The sequence below is a fragment of the Acomys russatus genome, chromosome X (assembly GCF_903995435.1).
Source record: "Acomys russatus chromosome X, mAcoRus1.1, whole genome shotgun sequence".
NCBI classification, from domain to species: Eukaryota; Metazoa; Chordata; class Mammalia; order Rodentia; family Muridae; genus Acomys; species Acomys russatus.
In genome coordinates, this window is record NC_067169.1 from 26,627,434 (window position 1) to 26,652,972 (window position 25,539).

The window sequence follows — 25,539 nt, forward strand, 5'->3', positions numbered from 1 at the left end:
AAATAAAGCTGCTATTAACATAGTTGAACAAATGTCCTTTCTGTGTATTAGAACATCTTCTGGGTATATACCCAGGATGAGTAGAGTTGGGTCTTGAGGTAGAACTAGTCCCAATTTTCTGAGAAAGTGCTAGACTGATTTCCAAAGTAGTTGTTCAAGTTTGCACTCCTACCAGCAACTGGGGAGTGTTCTCCTTTATGCACATCCCTGCCAGCATATGCTGTCACTTGAGTTTTTTATCTTAGCCATTCTGATGGGTGTAAAATGGAATCTGAGAGTCATTTTGATTTGCATTTCTCTGATGACTAAAGACAGTGAGTATTTCTTTAGGTGCTTCTCAGATATTCAATATTCCTCTGTTGAGAATTCTGTTTAGCTCTATACCCCATTAATAAATTGTTTGTTGGTGTTTACTTTCTTGAGTTCTTTATATATTTTGGATATTAGCCCTTTTCCAGATTTAGGGTTGGTGAAGATCTTTTTCCAATCCCTAGTCTGCCATTTTGTTCTGTTGGCAGTGTCCTTTTCTTTACAGAGGCCTTACAGTTTATGAGGAACCCTTTACTAATTGTTGATCTTAGAGCCTGAGTTGTTGGTGTTCTGTTCAGGAAGTTGTCTCCTGTGCCAATGAGTTCAAGACTCTTCCTCACTTCTCTTCTAATAGATGTAGTGTTTTGGTTTTATGTCCAGATGTTTGAGTCACTTGGAATTGAGCTTTGTGCAGGGTGATAAATATGGATCTATTTGCATCCTTCCACATACAGACATCCAGTCCATCCAACACAATTTGTTAAAGATGCTTTTTTTTTCTATTGTGTGGTTTTGGCTTCTTTGTCACAAATCAAGGTCCATAGATGTGTGGCTTTATTTTTGTGACTTCTATTTGCTTCCATTGATCAACCAGTGTGTTTCTATGTCAGTACCATGCTGCTTTTATTACTATTGCTCCATAGTTTAGCTTGAAGTCAGGAATGGAGATATTTCCAGAAGTACTTTCATTGGATAGGATTGTTTTAGCTATTCTGTTTTTTTCCATATGAAGTTAAGAATTATTCCTTCAAGATCTATAAAGAATTATGTAGGTATTTTGATGGGATATGCAATGAATCTATAGATTGCTTTTGGTAAGATGGTCATCTTACTATATTAATCCTACTGATCCATGAGCATGGGAGATCTTTCCATCTTCTGATGTCTTCTTCAACTTCTTTCTTCAGAGACTTGAAGTTCTTTTCATACAGGTCTTTCACTTGCTTGGTTAGAGTTACACTAGGATACTTTATATTATTCATGGCCATTGAGAAGAGTATAGTTTCTCTAATTTCTTTCTCATCCCATTTGTCATTTATATACAGGAGGGCTAGTGATTTTTTTAGTTAATTTTGTATCTAGCCACTTTGCTGAAGGTACTTATTAGCTGTAATATTTCTCTGGTAGAATTTTGGGGATCACTTATATATACTATTATATCATCTAAAAATAGGGATACTTTGACTTATTCCTTTACAACTTTTATCCCCTTAGTCTCCTTTAGTTGTCTTATTGTTTCATCTAGACCTTCAAGTACTATACTGAAGAGATATGGAGAGAGTGGGCAGCCTTCTCTTGTCCCTGATTTTAGTGGAATTGCTTTGAGTTTCTCTCCATTTATTTTGATGTTGGCTATCAGCCTGTTTCATAGCCCTTATTATTCTTAGGTATGAACATTGTATCCCTGATCTCTCCAAGACTTTTATCATGAAAGGCTATTGGATTTTGTCAAAGGCTTTTTCTACATCTATTGGGAAGATTATGATTTGGTATTATCTCTTCTTTGAAAGTCTGGTAGAATTCTGTGCTAAAACTATCTGGCCCTGAGCATTTTTTCTTGGTTGGAAGACTTTAGATGACTGTTTCTATTTCTTTAAGGGGATATAGGACTATTTAAACTGTTTACGTCATCTTGATTTAGCTTTAGTAAGTGGAATCTATCAAGAAAATTGTCCATTTCATTTAGATTTTCCAATTTTGTGGAGCACAGGCTTTTGAAGTAAGACCTAATGATTCCTTGGATTTCCTTACTGTCTGGTGTTATGACCCCTTTCTCATTTCTGATTTTTGATTGATATTCCTCTCTCTCTCGCTCGCTCTCTCTCTCTCCTCTCTCTCTCTCTCTCTCTCTCCTCTCTCTCCTCTCTCTCTCTCTCTCTCTCTCTCTGCTCTCTCTCTGCCTTTTAATTAGGTTAGTTAGGGGTTTTTATATCTTGTCAATTTTCTCAAAGAACTAGCTCTTGGTTTCATTGATTCTTTGTATTTTTCTCTTTGTTTCCAAGTTATCGATTTCAGCCCTGAGTTTGGTCCTCTTAGATGTGTTTGCGTCTTTTGTTTTAGACCTTTTAGGTGTGGCTTTAAATTGCTAATGTGATAATTCTCCAATTTCTTTATGAAGGCACTTAGTGCTATGAACTTTCATCTTAGCACCATTTCCATTGTCCCCTATAAGTTTGGGTATGTTGTGCCTTAATTTTCATTGACTTTTAGAAAGTCTTTAATTTCTTTCTTTCTTTCTTTCTTTCTTTCTTTCTTTCTTTCTTTCTTTCTTTCTTTCTTTCTTTCTTCTTTGACCCAATGCTCATTCAGTAGAGAATTGTTCAGTTCCCCTGAATTTATAGGATTTCTGTTTTTTTCTGGTGTTGAAACCAAGCTTTAATACCTGGCAGGTTGGTAGGATAAAGAGGTTTATTTCAATTTTCTTGTATCTTTTGAGGATTGCTTTGTGATCAAGCATATAATCAATTTTGGGGAACGTTCTGTGAGATGCTGAGCAGAATGTATATTCTATTGTGTTTGGGTAAAAAGTTCTATAGATATCTGTTAGGTCCATTTGATTCATGACATCTGTTAGTTCCATTATTTCTCTGTTTAGTTTTTGTCTTAATGATCTGTCCATTGGTGAGAGTTGAGTGTTGAAGTCTCCGACTATGAATGTGTGGGGTTCAATGTGTGATTTGAGTTTTAGTAATGTTTCTTTTACAAATGTGGATGCCCTTGCATTTGGGACATAGATGTTCGGAATTGAGATGCCATCTTGGTGCATTTTTCCTTTGATGAGTATGAAATGCCCTTCCCCAGCTCTTTTGAATAATTTTGGTTGAAAATCTATTTTATTAGTTACTAGAGTGGCTATTCCAGCTTGCTTCTTAGGTTCCTTTGCTTGGAAACCCCTTTTCCAGCCCTTTACTCTGAGGTGATATTTATCTTTGTTGCTGAAGTGTGTTTTTTGTATGCAGCAAAATGGATCCTGTCTTCACATCCATTCTGTTAGCCTGTGTTTTTTTATTGCGGCAGCGAGTCCACTGATATTGAGAGATATAAATCATGAATGATTGTTAATTCTTGTTATTTTGATGTTGTTGTTGGTAGAGTGTCTGTGGTGTGTGTGTGTGTGTGTGTGTGTGTGTGTGTGTGTGTGTGTGTGTACTTGGTTTCTTTTGTTTTTGCTGAGGTGGGGTTATTTGGTTTTTGTGGTTTTCTTGTTGTAGTTAGCGTCCTTGTATTGGTGTTTTCTTCTAGAATCTTCTATAGGGCTAGATTTGTGGATAGATATTGTTTAAATTTGTTTTGTCGTGGAATATCTTGTTTTCTCCATCTATGGTGACTAAAAGTTTTGCAGGATTGACATCTGTGATCTCTTAATGTCTGTAAGATATCTGCCCTTCTGGCTTTTATAGTCTCTGTTGAGAAGTCAGGTGTAATTCTGATAGGTCTATCTTTATATGTGTCTTGAAATTTTTCTCTTCAGCTTTTAATATTCTTTCTTTGTTCTGTACATTTAGTGTTTTGATTATTATGTGGTTGGACTATTTTCTTTTCTGGTCCAATATATTTAGTGTTCCGTAGACTTCTGTTTATAAGTATCTCTTTCTTTAGGTTTGGGAAGCTTTCTTCTATGATTTTTGTGGACAATATTTTCTGGGCCTTGGAACTTGGAGTCTTCTCTTTCTTCTATTCTTATTATTCTTGGATTTGGTCTTTTCATAGTGTCCCAGATTTCTTCAATGTTCAGTGTCAGAAACTTTAGATTTAACATTTTCTTTGACTGATGTATTGATGTCTTCAATCATTTCTTCTACACCCGAGATTCTCTCTCATGTGTCTTGTATTCTGTTGCTTGTGTCTGTAGTGCCTGTTCTCTTTCCTAGGTTTTCCATCCTCAGGATTGCCTTTGGTATTGTTTTCTTTATTGTCTCTCTTTCCATTTTCAGGTTTTGGTCAGTTTTGTTCATTTCCTTCACTTGTTTAATTGTATTCTCTTTTATTTCATTAAAGGGGTTTAATTATTTCCTTAACCTGTTTGATTGAACTTTCTTCTCTTTCTTTAATGGACTTATTCATATTCTCTTTTAAGGTCATCTTTATCAAGTGGCGGTTTAATATCATCTTCTTTTGTTTCAGCTGTGTCAGCGTGTCCATTGCTTGCTGTAGTAGCATAGTTGTGTTCTGGTGATGCCATATTGCCCTGGCTCTTGTTGATTGTGTTCTTCCACTGGCATTTAGCCCTCTAGTTGTCCCTGCTGTTGGATGGATGTTCCTGATGCTGACAGGACTCCAAGGTGGAAGAAGAAAGGCTGACTGAGCTCTAACCTGGGGTCCCACAGGTCTGGATGATCCTGGAGCCTGCAGGACTCCTTCAGAACAGAGGTTTTGGAGTTCTTTGAGCTGTGTCCTCCGGTGGGCAGGAGAAAAGCTGGGTGGGCTCTTATCTGGCTCTTCCTGGGACTGGTGGGCCTGCTCAACAAGGAAGGTTATAGAGCTCTGCTGGCTGTCCAGAAAACACTGTTATCTTTTTAAAATTATAATTTATTCATATTACATCCAGTTTGTTATCCCTTCACTTGTATCTTCCCATTCTCACCCTCCCTCCCTCTTCCAGTAGTGATGGTGGATAGTGTGCAGAAAGACCATTTTGTCAACCCCAAGTTTGAAGATGGCTTTATGCTCTTTGTTTTTTAGTGTTTCCAGAGCAGACTACTTCCTCAGCAGTGTTTTCCATCCAGATTACTAAAGCTTTTTGGCACACAAACATGCTCATTTGTCTAAATATTATTTTTCCCAGCACAACAGCAGGGCAGAATAGATAAATTGGTGAATAAATAACCTACAAAACCAGAGATGTTTCCTCTCTAGCCCTTACAGGAAAAGTACCTTAGTCAGTGTGCTAGAGAAAGGTATTTGACTTCTCTGGGCATTGATTTTAACATTACTAAAATGACTTAAGTGGAGTTAAGGTATCTTAGAGTCTTCCTAGCGATCTCATTTGGACTCCCTAGAGCAGTGTTTCTCAATATGTAGGTCATGACTCCTTTGTGGTCACATATCCTGAATATCAGATATTTACATTACAGTTCAAAGCAGCAGCAAGATCATAGTTATAAAGTAGCAGCAAAAATAATTTTATGGTTGGAAGTTCACCACAACATGAGGAGCTGTATTTAAGGATCACAACATTAGGAAGGTTGAGAACCACTGCCCTAGAGTTTGAGACATTGTGTCCATAACCAAATTCAAGATGATATTAGCCTAAGGTTATGTAACTTTTCAGAAAATGCAATTCAGAAAAATTATATTATCATTCAATGGGCTGAAATATTTACCCTATAGATCTCAAAGACATGGGGCATTCCAGATGGAGTGCATTTCTGTGGTTTGGTATTTAGATTTATGGAGTGTTCGACACATCATACTGCTTAGTATCTTCTGCTTGTCATCCTTAGGGACCTTGCTAATTGTAAAGCAGCTTTGAGGACTCTAACAAATGGCTTCTCCTACAACTTATAATGCTTTATGTATGGGTGGGCATATTGAGTGAAAAATAAAGTTAATATGTTCTTCAAGTCCCAAATGAATTTTGCTGACATTCTGGGAGGTCATTTATGAGGCATATAAGAGAAAATATTAGTTAATATCCAGAGATAAACTAGCTTGTGATAGAAAATCTCTTATTAAGTGAGGATCAATAATACAGTGTTGATTGGTTTTCTTATTTTGATTTTATGCTAGAAATGTTAAAGTAAATAAAATCCTCATGGATATCTTTCAAAGATAATTAGATCTGCCAAAATTTTGTTTAGTTTATAAAATTTGTATTGGCTATTTTTTCTGTACTTGTCCTTTTCTTCCCGGTTGCTATAAATACTAAGTTATAAGTAAAGTACCCTGTTGTCTTAGTTACTTTTCTATTTCTATGACAAATACCATGCCCAAGGTATGGTAGATACATGTTTTTGTTTTGATCCCAAATGTGGGATGGGAAACAGACTTGTGAGTGAACAGGTGATGTTTATCAGTAGAAGAGGAACCACATTTTGTGGAGGCATGGCCTTTGCCAATGATAAACATCCTAGGACAGACTCTGAGAATATATACATACATATATATGGGAACTGGATCAAATTATCTTTGAAGTCTTTTTTTGTTAAGATTTATTTTTATTTTATATGTTTAGGTGTTTTGTATGTATATATGTCTGTCCACCACTCACTTGCCTGACATCCCTGGAGACCAAAGAAAGCACATGATCCCCTGTAACAGGAGTTTCAGATACTTGTGAGTATGATGTGGGTACTGAGAATCAAAGCTAGGTCCTCTGGAAGAACAACCACTTCTCTTAGATGCTGAGCCATCTCTCCAGCTCCATATCTTACAAGTTTTACTTAGTTCTCACTTACCGTGGTTTTAGAGTTCTCTGTGACTCCTAGATGATGTCAGTTTATATAGGGCCCATGCTCTAGAGATTTCATAGTTGCAGATGCTGTCACGGCAGTGCATACTTCTGCCTCCCTGGCACTCACCATCTCTTCTGGCTTCACTGCAAGTACGTATGCCTGGGCCAGGAGCCTTCATCTATTTTCAAGTCATGCTTGGCTGGAAAATGCAGAGGAGTCCAAATCCCAGAGAGCAACCCCTTAAATAATACCACAACGTGAGTTGAAAAAGATGCACAGCATGCTGTCCTTTGGGAGACACTTCTCTGCCTGCTTCTCACCCACCCACAGCAATAACTTGTTTTGTTTCTGCCAGCATGTTGGCTCCCTTTCCTTCCTCCCCTCATGTCAGCTGGTAAAGCCCCCATTTGCACTCACATCTCTATCTCAGGCTTTTACACTAAGGAAATGAACTGAAGGCCAGGACCCCAAGCCAGTTCTACTCAGATTCATTAGTAAAGTTCGCATAATTTCTAGGAGCCCAGTTCCCTAGGAATGTGTTTTTATATGTCCTTAGGAGGGTTTCCAGATTTAGCAATAAACCTAAAGGACTCTAAGTCCTTCATTGTTTAGTGTTTGTCCTGGTAACTGAGCTCTTGCTCTGGTTTCCCCTAATAAGTTTTCCAAGCACCCCAGCTATTCCCTGTCTGTGTGAACTCAAATGAGACACACAGCTATGTAGCATAGTGCAGAGTTATTCTAGAGCAAAGGGGTTAAGGGAAGAGAGGTGTTTTGCTTAGTTCTGATGCGAATTGATGTGGTTAGGTGGGGTTTGGTGTGGAGTAGAGGAAGGGGGAAAAGGGATGGAGGGTGGAACTGGGAGGAGAAGAGTGAGGAGGCTATGATCAGGATGTAAAGTGAGTAAATTAATTAATTAATTAAAAAAGAGTGATCCCTGGAACTGCTTCAGAGGGAAACACTTTTATGGGGTAAAGAATGTACAATGTCCAGAAGGACCATTGTATAAGGCATGTCTTGAGGCATGAATGTGGGCAGTGCTCAAGAGACTGCTGTAGAGAAAAATTCTCAAAGTGTCCAGAGGGAATCATTGTCTCAACCTACGTTTTAAAAATAGGCTTTATGATTTTTCTTAAAATCTTTAGAAGAAACAGCTCTTCTGATGGTTGTTTGCTTCCTGTTTAAGTGACTAAAAGGTCCATTTGGAGTAATTCCTTTGGTGTGTGTGTGTGTGTCCTGCATATGTGTATGTCCCATATGTATACAGCAGTCATAAAAGCCAGAATATGGCATCATATTACCAAAACGCAGCTACAGACAGCTGTGAGCCATTGGATGGGTACTGGGAATTGAGTCCTGGCCCTCTGGAAAAGCAATCACTGAGTCATCTCTCCAGACCCTATTTGGATTACCTCTTAAGAGAGGAGAAAAAAATCAGGTAATAGAGAAGATAAAAAAAATTAATAGGTAACATCTGTTTATAAGTGAGTATATACCATCCGTATCTTTCTGGCTTGCCTCACTCAGGATAATCTTTTCTAGTTTCATGAATTTGCCTGCAAATTTTAAGATTTCCTTGTTTTTAATAGCTGAGACTTGATAGGCTGAGGTCAGATGTTAGGAGAGAAGGGCTCTCCTTTGAGCACTAAGGGATGGATGGTATGAGTGAGGGAGGGTGGGTCTTGGAGGCGATGAAGGAGGGGGCTACAATTGGGATGTAAAATGAACAAAGTAAAAATAAAAAATAAATTAAAAAAGAATTAATGAGGAAAAAGAATTAGTGGGCTAGAAAGGTGGCTCAGGGGGTAAAATGCTTTCTGTGCAAGTAAGAACTCAGTTCAAATTCTTAGAATCCACATAATACTTAAGGATGGATTAAAGGGCTGGAGAGATGGCTCAGTGGGCACATATCTTGCTGTTCAAGCATAAGGCTTGAAGTTTAACTGTTCATATCCCATGTAAAAGAGGAGGATGGTAGCACATGTATGTAATCACAACCTCCTACCACTAAGTGGGAGGCTGTGACAGGAAAAATCCCTGGAAGTTTGTGAGCCAGGTAGCCTGTATAAACAACAGCGAAACAAGGGACTCTGTTTTAAACAAGGGGCAAAGTAAGACAGACACCCATGAATGTGGTATTTTGAACAAGAATAGCTCCCATAAGTTCTTATGTTTGAATGCTTGGCCCCTTGTTAGTGAGACTCTTTGGGAAGAATTAGGAGGTGTGGCCTTGTTGGAGGAAGTATGTTACTGGAGATGGGTTTTGAGGCTTTAAAAGATCTTGCCAGGCTCACTCTCTGCCTGCTGCCTGCTGCCTGTGGATCAAGATGTAAAGCTCTCAGCTACTGCTTCAGCAACATACCTGTCTGCTTCTTGCCATGATAATCATGGACTAACTCTCTAAAATTTCTTTGGTGTGATTTGTAGCTATTTTTTTCAGGTACAGACTCCCACACACATCCTCCCTCACCCCACTCTCAACCACTGCTACCCAAATATCTTGTCTGCCACACTGGCCTGGGGCTTGCCAACTATAACCTTGAACTGCTGGTCCTCCTGCCCAGATAATAAGAATGAATAGACTCACCTGTGGTCATTCCATGTTCCCATGGCTTCCATCATGCTAGGCAGGTACGCTATCAACTGAGCTACATGCCCAGTCCTAGTGTTCCAAATTTTTTTCGAGACAGGGTTTCTCTGTGTAGCCTTGAACTCACAGTGATCCACCTGCCTCTGCCTCCCGAGTGCTGGGATTAAAGGCCTGCACCACCATGCCCAGCTTAGTGTTCTAAATTTTAAAGACAAGTAATTGTGATAATTTCTGCTTATTTACTTGGTATTTCAAGTTGTAAGGGGGATAGTTTTGACATTTTCCTCCTTCCTACAAGAAGTGTTAATACGGGCACAGGAGGTAGGGGCCTGAAACTAATTATGGAGTGGGTTACATCAATCATGCTCAAGCTGCTAATTTCTAACTGGGTACTCAACATGTGCTATCCACAATATTGTGTGAGATCTACTAAAGATTCATTACTTGAGATTTAAAATGTAGTAAAAAGGACATAGTGGCACCATCATGCTTTCCCAATTGTACAGACTGAGGCAGGAGGATTAAAGGTTGAGTCCAGCCCAGGCTATATAGTGAGGTCCTGTCTCATGATAAAACAAGAAACACTAAAGCAAAACCAAATATAGTGAGAGTTATGCATGCTGTTTGTTGTTTTTTTTTTAAATGCCAACTCCTCTTGAGACCAGTGGGCCTTGTAGTATGGCTGAATTCCACAGTAGAAGGAGGGGAGGATGATCTGGGACTGGCTTAGAAGGCAAAGTGAACCATTTCTAAATAACAAAGTCTTAGGATATGGCTCAGTGGTTAAGGGCTCCTCCCTAGGCCCTGGGTTCCAGAACACACATGGTAGCTCACAGTAATTCCAGTCCCAGTGGATCCCACAACCTCCTCTGACTTCTGACCATCCATATGTGCACATACATACATGAAGGCAAAACACCCATATTCTCTAAAGAAGCAAAAATTCAAAAAAAAAATAGTAAAGGCAGGAATGTAGCTTAGTCCATGGAATGCTTGCCTACTGTGCCTAAAGCCCTGAATCACACATAACCAGGTGTGGCAATACACTCATGGAATCCTACCATTTTCAAGAAATAGGGGCAGGAATATAAGAAGCTTTAGGTCGTCCTCTGCTATGTAGCAAGTTAAAGACATGTTTGGGATACATGTGTCCCTGCACAAAAACAAAAAGGAATAAATGGTAGGTGGGTTGGAAGATAAGGAAATATCTATGTAGATAATTGAGTTCAGTGGATATCCACTGAGATTTCCAGGTTATTGTATCTCTGAGCAAGGTTTCAACAGAAGCATGTAAATAGTTAGAAAAAGAGATAATTTGTTAAGGGAGAAAGACATTTTTGGGAGGGAACATGGCTCAGAGCTGGAGAATTATCACAGGTTCAGTGAAGTCTATGTCCAGCAGATAGGGACATTTATACAGTTGGTACTTTTTTTCTGCATGGTGTTACATGTCCAATTTTTGGGTAAGAGTTCCCATTCTGGTTTCTTCTCTGTGCTAATTTTGACCTCAAAGGCCAGGTACATCAATTCAAAAATATTAGTCAAGGAGGCAAATGTTAGGTACAACCAAGTTACAAGCAGCTATATGCAGCATGTGATGAGGTAGATGCTGTAGTTATGAACTTTGAACAGACATCATTTACTTCTCTAGCCTTAATGTCCAGCATGCTGACTGACATTTTTTATTTAAACACCAAGTGAACCACAGCAAGTGGAGATTGATGGAACACAAAATTATGCCATTCTGGTTTTATGGAAAATGGTGTTCCCTGAAATTTCACTGGGCCTTTCTGAGCCACAACATGCATCTGATTATAGATGCATAGAAAAGTGGGGAATTGGTGTATGAATTTTAAGCAATGAGCTTTCTTAATACTTCTTCCATTTTTCATTGCAGGTACAATACAACTTAAATCATTTTGGGCTAGACAGGTTTTTGAATACCACTTGTATGTTCAAAGCTAATTTATTTAATAGCCAACTTATCTGAACCTTGAATAAAAAGTTCTGAAGCATTTAGATAGAAAGAGTTTAGTAGAAAAATTTCCAGCTCAATTTCAGAAGACTGTAATCAATTTTATATTTTTAATGGCATCTCCTTTTATTTCTTCCAGAAAGGTAAAGGGGGTAACATCTTATCCTATGTTCATTAATTCTAACTAAGTTCAGAATGGAAAAGATCAGTTTTATTCTCAGCAAATTGTGTGGTATTTCCCTTTTTCTTTTGGAGTAAAAATAAAGGGATATTGAAAATCAAATGACAGTGTGTAGCTAACACAACCACAATGCTCACATTCCCCAATTTTTGCTAATGTCACATTTTATTGTTACTAAAGGAAAATGTCTTTACAAAACTACAAAAATACTGCTCCCAAAAGGGTAAGATTGTTTATTGTCAATGTAGGATTGTTTATTCTGTGGATGACATTAAATTCACACATTTATCTGAGTCAATACCATATGCTAGCCACTTGAAAAGGGCAACAATCTTTCAGCATTACAGGAGGAAGAGGCGGTTGGACCTCTGTGTATTCGAGACCAGCATGGTCTACAAAGTGAGTCCAGGACAGCCAAGGCTACACAGAGAAACCCTGTCTCAACCCCTCCCCCCAAAGAAAGGAGAAAATGGAAAGAATCTGGATCAGGGCAGTGTTCATGTTATTCAGTCCAAATCTTGTGTTATATACACAAATGTATATATAGTTTATTTGGTTCTTTAGTAAACATAAGATAACTAAACTGAAGAAAACACAAAAGTAGACAAAAGTAGAACAATATGGCTTGGTGAGGCTGTAAAGAAACGTGTAGCCACAGTAGTGAGCAATTTTATGATTCCTCAAATTCTCAACTAGTAAAATTTCCTGAAACAATATTTCTGCATATAGGTATATGCTTAAAAAGCCTCAATGCTGCATACATTAAACTTTTTTCTTTATATTTAGCTTATCAACTCTTTATACTATTTAAAAATGGTTCTCCTTTAAGATGAAAGAGTTAGGCTTTTGTGACGGGTTCAGCCATAGAGATAGTGGAGTTTGTTTTGTTTGTTTCTGAGACAATGTTTCTCTGTGTAGCACTGGCTGTCCTAAACTAGGTTTGTAGACCAGGCTGGCCTCAAAACTCACAGTGATCTGCCTGCCTCTGCCCCCTGGAGTCCTGGGATTAGAGGTGTGCACCACCACGCCCGGCTGGGGGATTCTTGATATTGGCAGATATTGGCAGATAATTGGGGTTCAGTGGAAACCCACCAAAATTTATAGGTTCCCACGTTCTCAAACAAAGAAGTGGGCAGACATATGAGTGGAAGCAGGGGCAGTTTGTTAGAAAAAGCTACATTTCAAAGAAGGAAGCTGATTGTTCAGAAGAAAAGCTTTTTGGAACGTGGTCTCTATGTATTACATGGCAGAGGGCCAGAGATTCTCTTTGCCATTGGCGGTAGGGGGTAGGGGGTAGGTTCATATGCTAATTTTGAAGCCTTTCTGTAAATTTTCTGAGTTTCATTCTCTATTGTTCGTTCTGAATCTTAATTTCTACTTCTTGTTACTTCTGACTCTTGTATCAAGGCAAGAAAGGAAATGGGCTGGAATAAGAAAAAGCAATGTAGATTTCATTTGCACTTGACAGAATGAATTCTGTAGAAGACAAGAGAGTTTCTCAAAATCATAGACACAGGGTTACTGTGGTAATGAACAATCAAAAATCAAATTAAGAGAATTACATCTGACTGTCATCATGAAATATGAAACACTTAGGATCAATTTAACGAATTGTGTAACACACTTCTACACTTAACCCTATAAAAATATTATTGAGAAAAACTAAAGGCCTGCATACACAAGCAGATATGCTATACCATGAATCAGAAGATTCTCAATAGTTTAGATGTCAGTTACCCTTAACTAGTCACAGACTCAGCAAAATCCGAATTATAATCCACCAGGTGCTTTTACAGAAATTAAGCCTAAATTTCACATGGAGATATAAAGGGTGTGTATTACTCAAAACAACTTTAAGAGAACAAAATTGATTTATAGACTATAGTTACCAAGATACTGTATTATTACAGTAGCTTTCATCTGGGTTCTACTAGGGCCCATTGAGGGAAAGCTGTTCCCTTTGACCTGAGTACAGACCTAACACTCCAAACTACTCAAAACATAAGAGTTCATCAGTTAGACGAATCACTAACCTGGATACAGGGCCACTCCTCAGGAAAGCAGACTGTTCTAATGAGATGCTAACAAGATGGGAGGGATGATTTCCCACTTAATGAAATAGTGTACTTTTCCTTCCAAGAATTCCTGCTCTATATTCAATTGCAATGGAGCTACCATGAGGTAGCTTGTTAGGTTGGCCTGGCTTTCTGAATCTCAGAAACGTATAATAACTTGTTCATTTTCCTCTATCCATTCTGATTCTTTTGCTGGCAAGAGTCTAAGTATGGTTTCTCTGACACTTTGGCCTTTTTTTCCCCACTCTTTCTCTGAACCCACCTTCTTTTTGCTATGTGACTTCTTACCAAATCTCTACGCCTAAATCAAAAATGTCACACTGGGCATGGTGCACATGCCTTTAGTTCCAGCACTCCAGAGTCAGAGACAGAGACAGGAAAATTTTTGTAAGTTCAAGGCCAGTCTATATAATGAGCACCAGGACAACTAGGACTGTATGGAGAAGCCCTGTCTCAAACAAACAAACAAACACCAAAACCAAGAAAACAAAAAGCCTGACTCTCTGCCCCTTTACTCCCCACTCCCTGCCCAGTGTTTTTTCTTTTAAATTTTAACAAAATGTGTCCAATCCTAAATTCGTTTTTTAACAATATCAAAAAGCCAAAGAAAAGAACCCTAGTTTTCCTAGGAACAGGGTGACTGGTGGAAAGGTAGACATATTGGGTTAATAGAATAAAATAAAGTCCCAACATAAAGTCACACCCAAATGATTAATTCATTTTTGACACTAAGATGGCCCGGGAAATTCAACGTGGATAAAACAGTGTCTTATAAAATGAATCAGAAACAATTGAATAGCCATATTGGAGAATAATGGGTCTCTATGAATGTGTGCCTCAACCATGCTCCAACCATACACCAACTGTGCACCAACCATGCAACAACTGAGCAATTACCATTCAACAACCATGCACCAAATACAAAAAAAAAAAAAAACAAAACAAAACAAACAAAAAAAAACAAAACAAACCTTGAATCAAACCAAACAAACCAAAAACCTCAGAAAGAAACATAGGCTGAAATGTAGGTCTTAAAGCTAGAAATTTTCTGAAAATATATGTAGATGAGGCTAGTCACAGTGGCATATGCCTCTAAACCCAGCACTAGGGAGGCAGGGGAAGATTCCTACAAGTTTGAGGACTGCTTTTGGTCTACACAAGTTCATGCCAGCTAAGTTTGCATAATAAGTTCCTATCTATTTATTTACCCCAACACCCGTGCGCGTGCGCGCGCGCGCGCACACACACACACACACACACATACGTGCACGCACACACACCAAAACAAAGAAGAAGGCAAAGGAAGAGGAGAAGAAAGGAAAGCAGAAAACCTTGTGAACTTGGTTTTGGCAGGTTTTTTTTTTTTCTGTCCACATTTTGTTTTCTTTTTTGCTACTAAGAAATTGTGAAAAGAAAAATAAGGTAAAATCAGTTTTATTCAACATTTTCATAGTGGTGCTTCAAAAGATACTTGAGCAAATAAAAAAGCAATTGGAAGATAATATTTGCAAAACATGTACTCAACAAAATAATTATATCTTGATTATATAAAAGACTTTGATAATTCAGTTGACATGAGCTCAACACAATAAAAAAGATACTTTGTGAACAAAAATCTATGGAGAGCAAATGCATCCACAAAAAATAGCAGAAGTAGTAAGATAAATAGCAGAGGATTCAGGTGTGCCAGGGACAAGAACAAATTGTAAGGATGCTCCAAAGCAGTGACTCTCAACCTGTGGGTTACAACCTCCCTTGGACAAACCTCTGTCTCCAAACTATTTACAATTCATAACAGTAGCAAAATTACAGTTATGAAGTAGCAATGAAAACAATTTTGTCATCTTGCATCACCGCAACACAAGCAACTGTACTAAAGAGTTGCAGCATTAGGAAGGTGTTTTGTGAGTTAGACACTGCCTATAATAATTAGATTAACCCAGAGGGGACAGGAGCTCCAAAGAAGACCAAAAGAGTCAACAAATCTGGGTCCAGGCAGTCCTGCAGAGACTGATGCACCAAACAAGGACCATACATGGAGAGGAACTAGGCCTTCTGTTTAGATGTAGCTGATAAGTGGAACAGTCTCCATATGGATCCTCTAGTGAGGTGAACAAGGGCTCTCTTTGCCATGGACTCTGTTGGCTGTTCTTTGATGATTTCCCTCTGTTGGGGTGGCCTTGCCAGGCCACAGGGGAAGAGGATGCACTCAGTCCTAATGTGACTTGATGTGGTAGGGTGCGTTGGTAGGGGAGGAGGGCTTCTTCCTTTCTGAGGACTAGGGAAGGGGTATGGGGGGAAGAAGGAGGGAGGGTGGGATCAGGAGGAAACAAGGGAAGGGGCTATGTCAGGATGTTAAGTGGATAAATTTTTAAAAATTTAAATAAAAAACAATTAGATTAAAACCCAAGTGGTATGGTAAAGTAACCCAACGGACATAAGACACCATAATTGGCCTTTGAGCTGAAGCTGGATACTTTCCAGTGTTTTGACCATTGGCCATACAGCCAGTGAGTGAGCCTGTAGACTGTCTTTCCTATTTAACTCTGAAATGTACTTCTGTTGCTTTCTGTGTTAGGGACAGGTAACAATACTCTGTTTTCAGGGACAAATGACCATCAGTGGGGGTGGGGATGCAGCCCAGTTAGGAGAGTCATTGACTATTGTTTTGAAATCCTTAGGCTAGATGCCTATAAACCAAAATAGACGCCATCCCTCCCCAGCACCATTTTGCACGCATCAAAGCTCGATTTTATTTCCAGTAATTTGGTAACATAAAAAGTTATACTATACTATACTACACTACACTATACTATACTATAATTCTGTATTACTGTATTATTTCAAGAGTTGGAAATAAACCATCTTGTGTTTTTCACATGATGATAAAGAATCTATTTGTGTTTGAGTGGTCTTTTCTTTCTTTCCTTCCTTCCTTCCTTTCTAGTCATCGTTCTAGTTTTTGGCTTTTTGGTTTTCAAAACAGGGTTTCACTGTATATCCTTGGCTGTCTTAGACTCACTTTGTAGATCAGGCTGGCCTCAAACTCAAAAAGATCTGTCTGCCTCTGCCTCCCCAAGTGCAGGGATGACAGATGTATAACACTGAATCTGTTTTTTTTTTTTCCTTTTTTAAAATTTTATTTATTTATTCATTTTACATCCTGATCAAAGTCGCCTCTCCTCTATCCCTGGTCCCCCTTGCATTCCCCTCTCCTATTATCCCCTTTCCTCCTCCAAGAACTGGGAGGTCCCCCATGGGTACTAACCCATGCTGGCATCTCAAGTTGCAGCAAGACTAAGTGCATCCTCTTCCACTGAGGCCAGACAAGACATTCCAGTTTGGGGAAATGGGATCCAAAGGAGGGCCTCAGAGTCAGAGGCAGCCTCTACTGCCGTTGTTAGGAATCCACATGATGAACAAGCTGCACATCTGCTACTTATGTTCAGGGGGTTTAGGACCAGTCCATGTATGTTCTTTCGGTTGGTGTTTCAGTCTCAGTGAATCTCTAAGGACCCAGGTTACTTGTCTCTGTAGGTCTTCTTTTGGAGTCCTTGACCTGTCCAGCTAATTCAATTATTCCCTCAGGTATTTCATAGGACTCCCAGAGCTCTGTCTAATGTTTGGCTGTGGGTCTCTGCATCTGTTTCCATCAGCTGCTGAGTGAAGCATCTCAGAGGACAGTTATGCTAGGCTCCTGTCTGCAAGCATAGCAGAGTAACATTAATAGTGTTAGGGATTGGTTCTCTCCTGTGTAATGGGTCTCAAGTCTTTGGCCATTTCCTTAATCTTTGTTCCAGTTTTCCCCTGCACATATAGGCAGGACAAATTTTGGGCCCAAGGTTTTGTATGGTGGGTTGGTGTCCTTATGGCCTCACTGAAAGTCCTGCTTTGCTCCAGGAGGTGACCACTTCAGGCTCCATATTCCCTGCTGCTAGAAGTCTCAGATATGGAGGTCCCCATAGACTTCTTGGGGCCTCCCCTATGCCAGATCTCTGGCATGTCCCAGAGAATCCTAACCTCTGATTTCCATTCTGTCACTCGACCTTCTCTCTCCATTTCCCTACACCTAATCCTTACCTCTGTTCCCTTCCCCAACCCCTCTCCTATCCAATTCCCTCCTTCATCCACCTCCAATGCCTATTTTATTTCCCCTTCTAAATGAGATTGAAACATCATCCCTTGGGCCCTCCTTGTTACTTAGCTTCCTTGGGTCTGTGGATTGTAGCATGGTTATCCTGTACTTTATGGCTAATATTCAACTTATGAGTATATAGGGTGCATGTCTTTTTGGGTCCGGGTTATTTCACTCAGGATGATCTTTTCTAATTCAAACCATTTGCCTGCAAATTGCATGATATCTTTGTTTTTAATAGCTGAGTAGTATCCATTGTGTAAATGTACCACAGTGTAGGTTGTTTCCAGTTTCCGGCTAATATGAATAAAGCTGCAATGAATATCGTTGAGCAAATGCCCTTGTTGTATGGTGGAACATCTTTTGGGTATATGCCCAGGAGTGCTAGAACTGAGTCTTGAAGTAGAACTATTCACAGTCACCCAATAAACCATCAGATTGATTCCCACACTGATTATACAAGTTTGTACTCCCACCAGCATTGGAGGAGTGTTTCTATTGCTCTACATCCTCACCAGAATGTGATGTCACTTGAGATTTTGATCTTAGCCATTCTGAGAGGTATAAGATGGAAACTCAGAGTCATTTGATTTATAGTTCCCTGATGATTAGGGGCATAGAACATTTCTTTAAGTGCTTCTCAGCCATTCAGTATTTCTCTGTTGAGAATTTTCTGTTAGCACTGTGCCCCATTTTTTAATTGAGTTGTTTGGTTAGTTGGTGTCAAATTTCTTGGGTTGTTTATATTTTGTGGATCTGTTCGATGTAGGCTTAGTAAAGATCTTTTTCCATTCTGTTGTCTGCCATTTTGCCCTCTTGACAGTGTCCTTTGCCTTATAGAAGCTTTTCAGTTTCATGAGGTCCCATTTCTTAATTGTTGATCTTAGAGCCTGAACGGTTGGTGTTCTGTTCAGGAAGTTGTCTCCTGTACCAATTATTACAAGGCTGTTACCCACTTTCTCTTTTAATAGTATTTGGTTTTATATTGAGTCTTTGAGCCACTTGGACTTGAGTTTTGTGCAGGGTGATTATGTAACTATTTGCTTTCTGCTGCATGCGGACATCCAGTTAGACCATCACAATTTGTTGAAGGTGATTTCTTTTTTCCATTGTATGGATTTGGCTACTTTGTCAAAAATCAAGTGTCCATAGATGTGTGGGTTTATTTCTGGGTCTTAGATTCAATCCCACTGATCAACCAGCCTATTTCCATGCTAGTCCTATGCCATTTTTATTACTGTTGCTCTATAGTACAGCTTGAGATCAGAGATGGTGTTAGCTTCAGAACTTCCTTTATTGTACAGGATTGTTTTAGCTATTCTGGGTATTTTTTTTTCCACATGAGGTTGAGAATTGTTCTTTCAAGGTCTGTAAAAAATTGTGTTTGAATTTTGAGGGGAATTACATTGAATCTGTAGATTGCTCTTGATAAGATGGCCATTTTTACTGTGTTTATCCTACTGATCCATGAGCATGGCAGATCTTTCCATCTTCTGATATCTTCCTCAATTTCTTGAAGTTCTTATACAAGTCTTTCACTTGCTTGGTTAGAGTTACACTAAGATATTTTATGCTATTTGTGGTTGTCTTGAAGGGTGTTTCCCCAAATTTCTTTTTTAAGCCCATTTATTATTTGTATACAGAAAGGCTAGTGATTTGCTTGAGTACATTTTGTATCTAGCCACTTTGCTGAAGATGTTTATCAGCTGTAGGAGTTCCCTGGTAGATTTTTTGGGGGTCATTTATGTATACTGTCATATCAACTGTGAGTAACGATACATTAAAGTCTTCCTTTCCAATTTGTATCTGCTTGGTCTCCTTTAGTTGTCTTATTGCTTTAGCAAGGACTTCAAGTCCTATATTGAAGAGATATGGAGAGAGTAGGCAACCTGGTCTTGTCCCTGATTTTAGTTGAACTGCTTTGAGTTTCTTTTCATTTAATTTGATGTTGGCTATTGGCTTGCTCTATATTACCTTTATTATTTATTATCTATTATTACCTTTATTATACTTAGGTATGGGCTTATGGTCTCTCAAAGACTTTTATCATGAAAGAGTGCTGGATTGTGTCAAAGGTTTTTTCAGTATCTGATGAGATGTTCGTGTTTTTTTTTTCTTTCAGTTTGTTTATGTGTTGATGGATTTCTGCATATTGAACTACCACTGCATCCCTGGAATGAAGGTTACTTGATCATGGTGGATGATGTTTTGGATTCAGTTTCCCATTTTCTTTTTGAGTCTTTGTGTGGTTTAGGTATCAGGGTGACTGTGGCTCCATTGAGTGAGTTTGACAATGCTCCTTCTGTTTCTATTTTGTGGAATAGTTTGAGGAGTATTGGTAATAGCTTTTTCACTGAAAGCCTGGTAGAATTCCTTGCTAAATCCATCTGGCCTTGGGCTTTGTTTTTGGTTGGGAGATTTTAATGACTGCTTCTATTTCGTTAGAGGTTATGGGACTAATTAAATTGTTTACCTGATCTTGATTAAGCTTCAGTAAGTGGAATCAATCAAAAAATAATTCATTTGAATTAATTCTTTCAAATTTGTGGAATATATGCTTTTGAAGAAAGACCTAATGATTTTTTGGTTTTCCTCAGTGTCTGTTGTAATGCCCCCTTTTCATTTCTGATTTTGTTAATTTGGATATTGTCTCTCTGCTCTTTAGTTAGTTTGTCTAAATTGTTAATTTTCTTGAAGAACCAGCTCTTCTTTTGTTGTTGTGGTATTGTTTTGTTTTTATATAATTCTCTTTGTTTCTAATTTATTGATTTCAGCCCCGAGTTTGATTATTTCCTGCCATCTACTCCTCTTTGGTGTGTTTATTTCTTTTTGTTCTAGATTTTTGAGGTATATTATTAAGGTGCTAGTATGAGATCTTTCCAATTTCTTTAGGAAGGCAGTTAGTGCTAAGAACTTTCTTTTTGGCACAGTGCTTTTGTTGTGTCACATAACTTTGGGGATGTTTTGCCTTCATTTTCATTGAACTTTAGGAAGTCTTTAAATTCTTTCTTTATTTCTTCCCTGACCCAGTTGTCACTAAGTAGAGAGTTGTTCAGTTTCCATGAGTCTGTGGGTTTTCTGTTGTTTCTAATCTATGGTGATATGATAAGATACAAAGTGTTATTTCAAATTTCTTATATCTATTGAGCTTTGCTTTGTGACTGACTGTATGGTCAATTTTGGAGAAGGTTCTGTGAGTTGCTAACAAAAATGTATATTCTTTTCTTTTTGGGTGAAAATTTCTGTAGATATCTGTTAGGTTCAATGATTCATAACATCTGTTAATATTCATTATTTCACTGTTTAGTTTCTATCTCAATGATCTGCCCATTGCTGAGAATGAGATGTTAAAGTTTCCCTCTATTAAAGTGTGAGGTTCAATGTGTGATTTAACCTTTAGTAGTGTTTCTTTTTACAACTGTGAGTGCCTTTGCATTTGGGGCATAGGTGTTCAGAACTGAGATGTCATCTTGTTGGATTTTTCCTTTAATGAGTATAAAGCGCCCTTCCCCATCTCTTTTGAATAATTTTGGTTGAAAGTCTATTTTACTAGTTACTAGAATGACTGTCCCAGCTTGCTTCTTGTGTCTATTTGCTTTTTTTTCCAGCCCTATACTCTGGGTTAATATCTATCTTTGTTGTTGAAGTGTGTTTTTTGCATGCAGTAGAATGATGGATCCTGTCTTCATTTCCATTCTCTTAGCTTGTGTCATTTTATTGGGGCATTGTGTACATTGATGTTGAGGGATATTAATGACACATGATTGTTATTTACTGTTATTTTGATGGTGGTGGTAGCAGTGTTTGTGTGTGTGTGTGTGTGTGTGTGTGTGTGTGTGTGTGTGTGTGTGTGTGTTATTCTCTTCTTTTGGTTTTGCTTCAGTGGCGTTTTTTATCTCCTGTGTTTTCTTGGGTATAGTTAACCTCCCAGTGTTGATGTTTTTCTTCTAGAATCAACTAGATTCTAGTTGCTAGGGCTAGATTTATGAATAGGTATTGTTTAAATTTGGTTTTGTCATCTTATTCTCTCCATCTATGGTGATTAAAGTTTTGATGGGTATAATAGTCTGGCCTGACATTTGTGGTCTTTTAAGGTCTGCAAGACATCTGCTCAAGGTCTTCTGGCTCTTAGAGTCTCTGTTGAGAAATCAGGTGTAATTCTGATAAGTCTGCTTTTATATGTTACTTGGCCTTTTTCCCCTGTAGCTTTTGACATTCTTTCTTTGTTCTGCACATTTAGTGTTTTGATTATTATGTGGCATAAGAACTTTCTTTTCTGGTCTAGTCTATTTGATGTTCTATAAAGCTTCTTGTATATTTACCAGCATCTCATTTTTTTTAGGTTGGGGAAAGTTTCTTCTATAACTTTGTTGAAAACAATTTCTGGTCCTTGGAGCCAGTAATCTTCTCTTTCTTCTATTCCAGTTGTTCTTAGGTTTGGTCTTTTCATAGTGTCACTGGTTTCTTGGATGATTTGTGTCAGGAACATTTTAGATTCAATGATTTCTTTGACAGATATGTGTGTGTGTGTGTGTGTGTGTGTGTGTGTGTGTGTGTATATAAGTTGGTGTAAAATTGGGAATAGTCTGTGAAGGGAGAGGCACAAGGACACATGCAATATAAAAGTAAAAAGCAAGCTACTGACGGGACAAGGGGTGACAGGAGGATGAGTGAGAAGAGACAGAGAGGAGAATCTACAAGAAGAAATATTTTAAAGAATGCCACAATGAAACTTAATATTTTGTATATTGATAAAAGCAACAACCCACTCGTCCAGAAAAACCCCAAAATGAAACAACAAAACAAAACAAAAAAACCACACAAAACAAAACCCAACAACTAAAGCTTGTTATTCCCATTGGGCTTGCCCTCTATCAGAAACAGTGCATTTAGGTAGCTATGGAGGGAGGCAGAGTTTGACAGTGGCTTTTACTGAGATGCAACATCTTCCAGGGGTACCAGGAAGGAATGGTTTGTTCCTTTGGAGGAGGTGGGAGGCATCATAAGAAATAGACTCTCAATCAGGCAGCAGGAAAATGGAGGTCTACTGGACAAAAGGAGGCAAACATACAAACATTTAAAGGTGGAAAGTTATGGCTGAGCTACACAGTGGCCTCTGAAGTAAGCAGAAAGTTGTGCTGACACAGCTGACCACCTGAGGAACTTGCCTTTAATTTGATCACCCCCACTCTCAATAAAACGTCCCCTCTTCTCAGTTTCTTCCTTGGGCATACTATTCTTTTTAATGAGGTGCCATCACCATATGAGTTTGGTGAAATGTGCTTTTGCTTGTGACACCATCCACTTCATTTTCACAGTGTAGATAGACTGCTGATGGTGTATTTAATTGAAAAGATTTCCCCCCAAACCCTTTTGTGCAGGAATCTAAGGTTCTCAAGGAAACATTGCAACTGGGGTTGGTTGAGGGTTACATAACTAGGCAGAGGATTTACTTCCTCATTATCTTTGCTTTGGTGTCAAAGATCAGTTAGGAAGAGCTCTCTGGAACAAGTCAGCTTTGCAGTGAGATGACTGCTACCAAGGTAAAATAATGACTGTAGAACTGAGGAAAAATGAACGCATTCCAGATCTATTTTGCACACTATGATAGCAAGAAAGTTGGCAAATGTCATTGGAGAATGCAATTTTCCCCCGTATGTTAAGTGTGTCTCTATTTTGACAAGTCTAATTAGCCACCTGCACTTGGACAGATGAGTCATGTGTTTCACCCCAAGCTTCGACTATTCACCTACCATCTGCCTTTGACACAAACCTTTCTCAGACATAAGGCTCTCATAGTTACATTCTTCCTCCTTGGGACAAACTGCACTGAAGAAAGCAGTCTGGGCAAGCGGCTTCATTTGGACCTGATTCTGTTTTCCAGGGGTCAGGGGAGTGAGGTAACAATGCCTACAGCATTTTTGGTTTCACAGGAGAGGAAATGCTACTGCCATGCAGTGAAGAGTGGCCAGGGATGTCCGTGAACAGCCAATACATAGGACAGCTTCTCAACACAAGAAAGAGTATACAGCCCATACTGCTAATGCTGCCAATAAGAGTTCCTGGTCCAGAAAAAAGAAACCATTGCCTGTCACCCAACACAGTACAACCCAAATGTTCCCTCTTGTGAGAAGCTGATGCTTTCTAAATACTTTGTGGGTCAGCATTTTCACACGGAATTGAAATTACTGAGTAGGGGCTAGCATTAAACTTGGCAGCTTTCACATTGCTCCAAGGAAGGTGTGTTAAATCTCGAATTTGGATGAAGCTCAAGAACGCCAGAGGAGATGTGCAGCATCTCTTGGAAATCGAGGAAGGATGTGAGAAATGTGTGCAGGTGGCTTCATTCCATCTTGGAGTGCCAGATATCCCCTAGGGAATTCGCCCGTGGGATAGCAAGTATTCATTTTCATCTGAGGCAAATGCTGAAATTGCAGGTTGGCCTCTTCGGACCTCCAGAAGCTGCCATTTCACTCTGAGTGTTATATCACTTTGATTTCAACTGCACGGGGTTGTCCTGGTTCAGATAGGTCAGTGGCAGAATAGGCATCAGGGAGCTCCTTTTTTGAGCTTGTCCATTGCTAACCCTGATGGCTTCTTTCTGAAAAAGGAGTAGTGTCTGCATCTTTGATTATGATCAGGGGAAAAAAAATCCTGTTAATAATTTACAAAAAGCAGAGCTGCTTCTCTTTTGTATTTTCAACCCTCCCGGAAAATGTGATTGTTTATGCATATCTGGTTTCCAAGTAGCCAAGTGAAGGAATATGATTGGCCAGCTAGTATTGATTGCTCCCCCACCCACCTCAGACAGCAGTTGTTTCTTATGAGACAGTCGTTCTTCTTATGAAAGAATAAAGAAGAGGTCTCGTTCTTTCCATCCCCAGAAAAAGTGGGCTGTTTTGGCTTTCAACCATGGAGGAGGACCTTGAAGGAGAAAATTGGTCGACCTTTTCCATTCCCTGGGGCTTCGGTAAGGCAGCAGAGGAGAATGGAGAGCATGTTTGCCGGTGAGTAATGGTCTTCAGGTGGGACTATCTGGGGTCTCTGTTTTCAAGACATTTTTTTCAGTAGGACGAGTTTATATGAATGGAGGTTGAATGACATGTGTCTAAATTATATGAAAATGATGCCTTGGATTGAAAGTGGTTGAGGTCCTTCAGAGTTTGGCTCAGGTTGAGGAAAAAATTTGAAAGTGTGGATAGAAATAGCAAGAAAAACCAAATGACAAACCCTAAAACTGTTTAGACTATTTTATTTCCTTAAGAATAAATATCTAGAGGAACTTTCAGGAGAAGTGAAATTTAGCTGCTTGTTCTTATATATGGTATAATAATAGGCTATAATTCACAGTAAACTTTTGACAGCACTTTTTACTGGAGAAATTGGCTTGCGTTCTTCATTTTGGCATTAAAAATGGTGTCTTCTCAAGGACAAATGTACCTGTCAGGATGAAAAGTTCTGATTTTTGAACAAGCAGTAAGATGCTGGCTCTGTGAACTGGTTTGGATTTAATTGCTTCTCTCTGTTCATTTGGCTTGCTAAATAAGTTTTTCTCCTTTGAAGGAAAAAACCATATACAGTTGTATAGAAAGTTCAGATGATTGCTGAATGGCTTCTGATTTTTAAAATATGTATTCTTCCCCTTCGAGTTGTCTCACTTTCATGTGTGAGAGGCTTAGCAGTAATGCATCCACATGGGGATGCTGACTGGAAGGTTTCCAGTCACTCTGCTACTTAATGTTTTCTCGTTAACCACCCCGGCACTGTGCACTGTAAGGCATTTATGAATTTGTTTAAACGAGCTTCCTTCAGTGTGGTCTATGACTATTGAGTGTGTAAACACTGTAATAAGAATGTCACGTGGAAGTCCAAGTGTGCAGGG

The 25,539-nt window shown here is 38.9% G+C and overlaps 1 protein-coding gene across 4 annotated transcripts in view; it reads left to right on the forward strand.

Annotated features, from left to right (window-relative positions):
- Positions 1–24,470: 24,470 nt before the first annotated feature.
- Frmpd4 (FERM and PDZ domain containing 4) overlaps positions 24,471–25,539 on the forward strand; it is a 922,813-nt gene continuing 921,744 nt past the window's right edge. Inside the window, exon 1 of one of the 4 annotated variants that reach the window (XM_051141492.1) lies at positions 24,471–24,664. In XM_051141492.1, coding sequence (XP_050997449.1) covers positions 24,570–24,664 — 95 coding nt within the window. In that variant the 5' untranslated portion in view covers positions 24,471–24,569. The remainder of the gene's footprint in view (positions 24,665–25,539) is intronic. The other 3 variants (XM_051141490.1, XM_051141499.1, XM_051141496.1) reach the window with 3 other exon arrangements.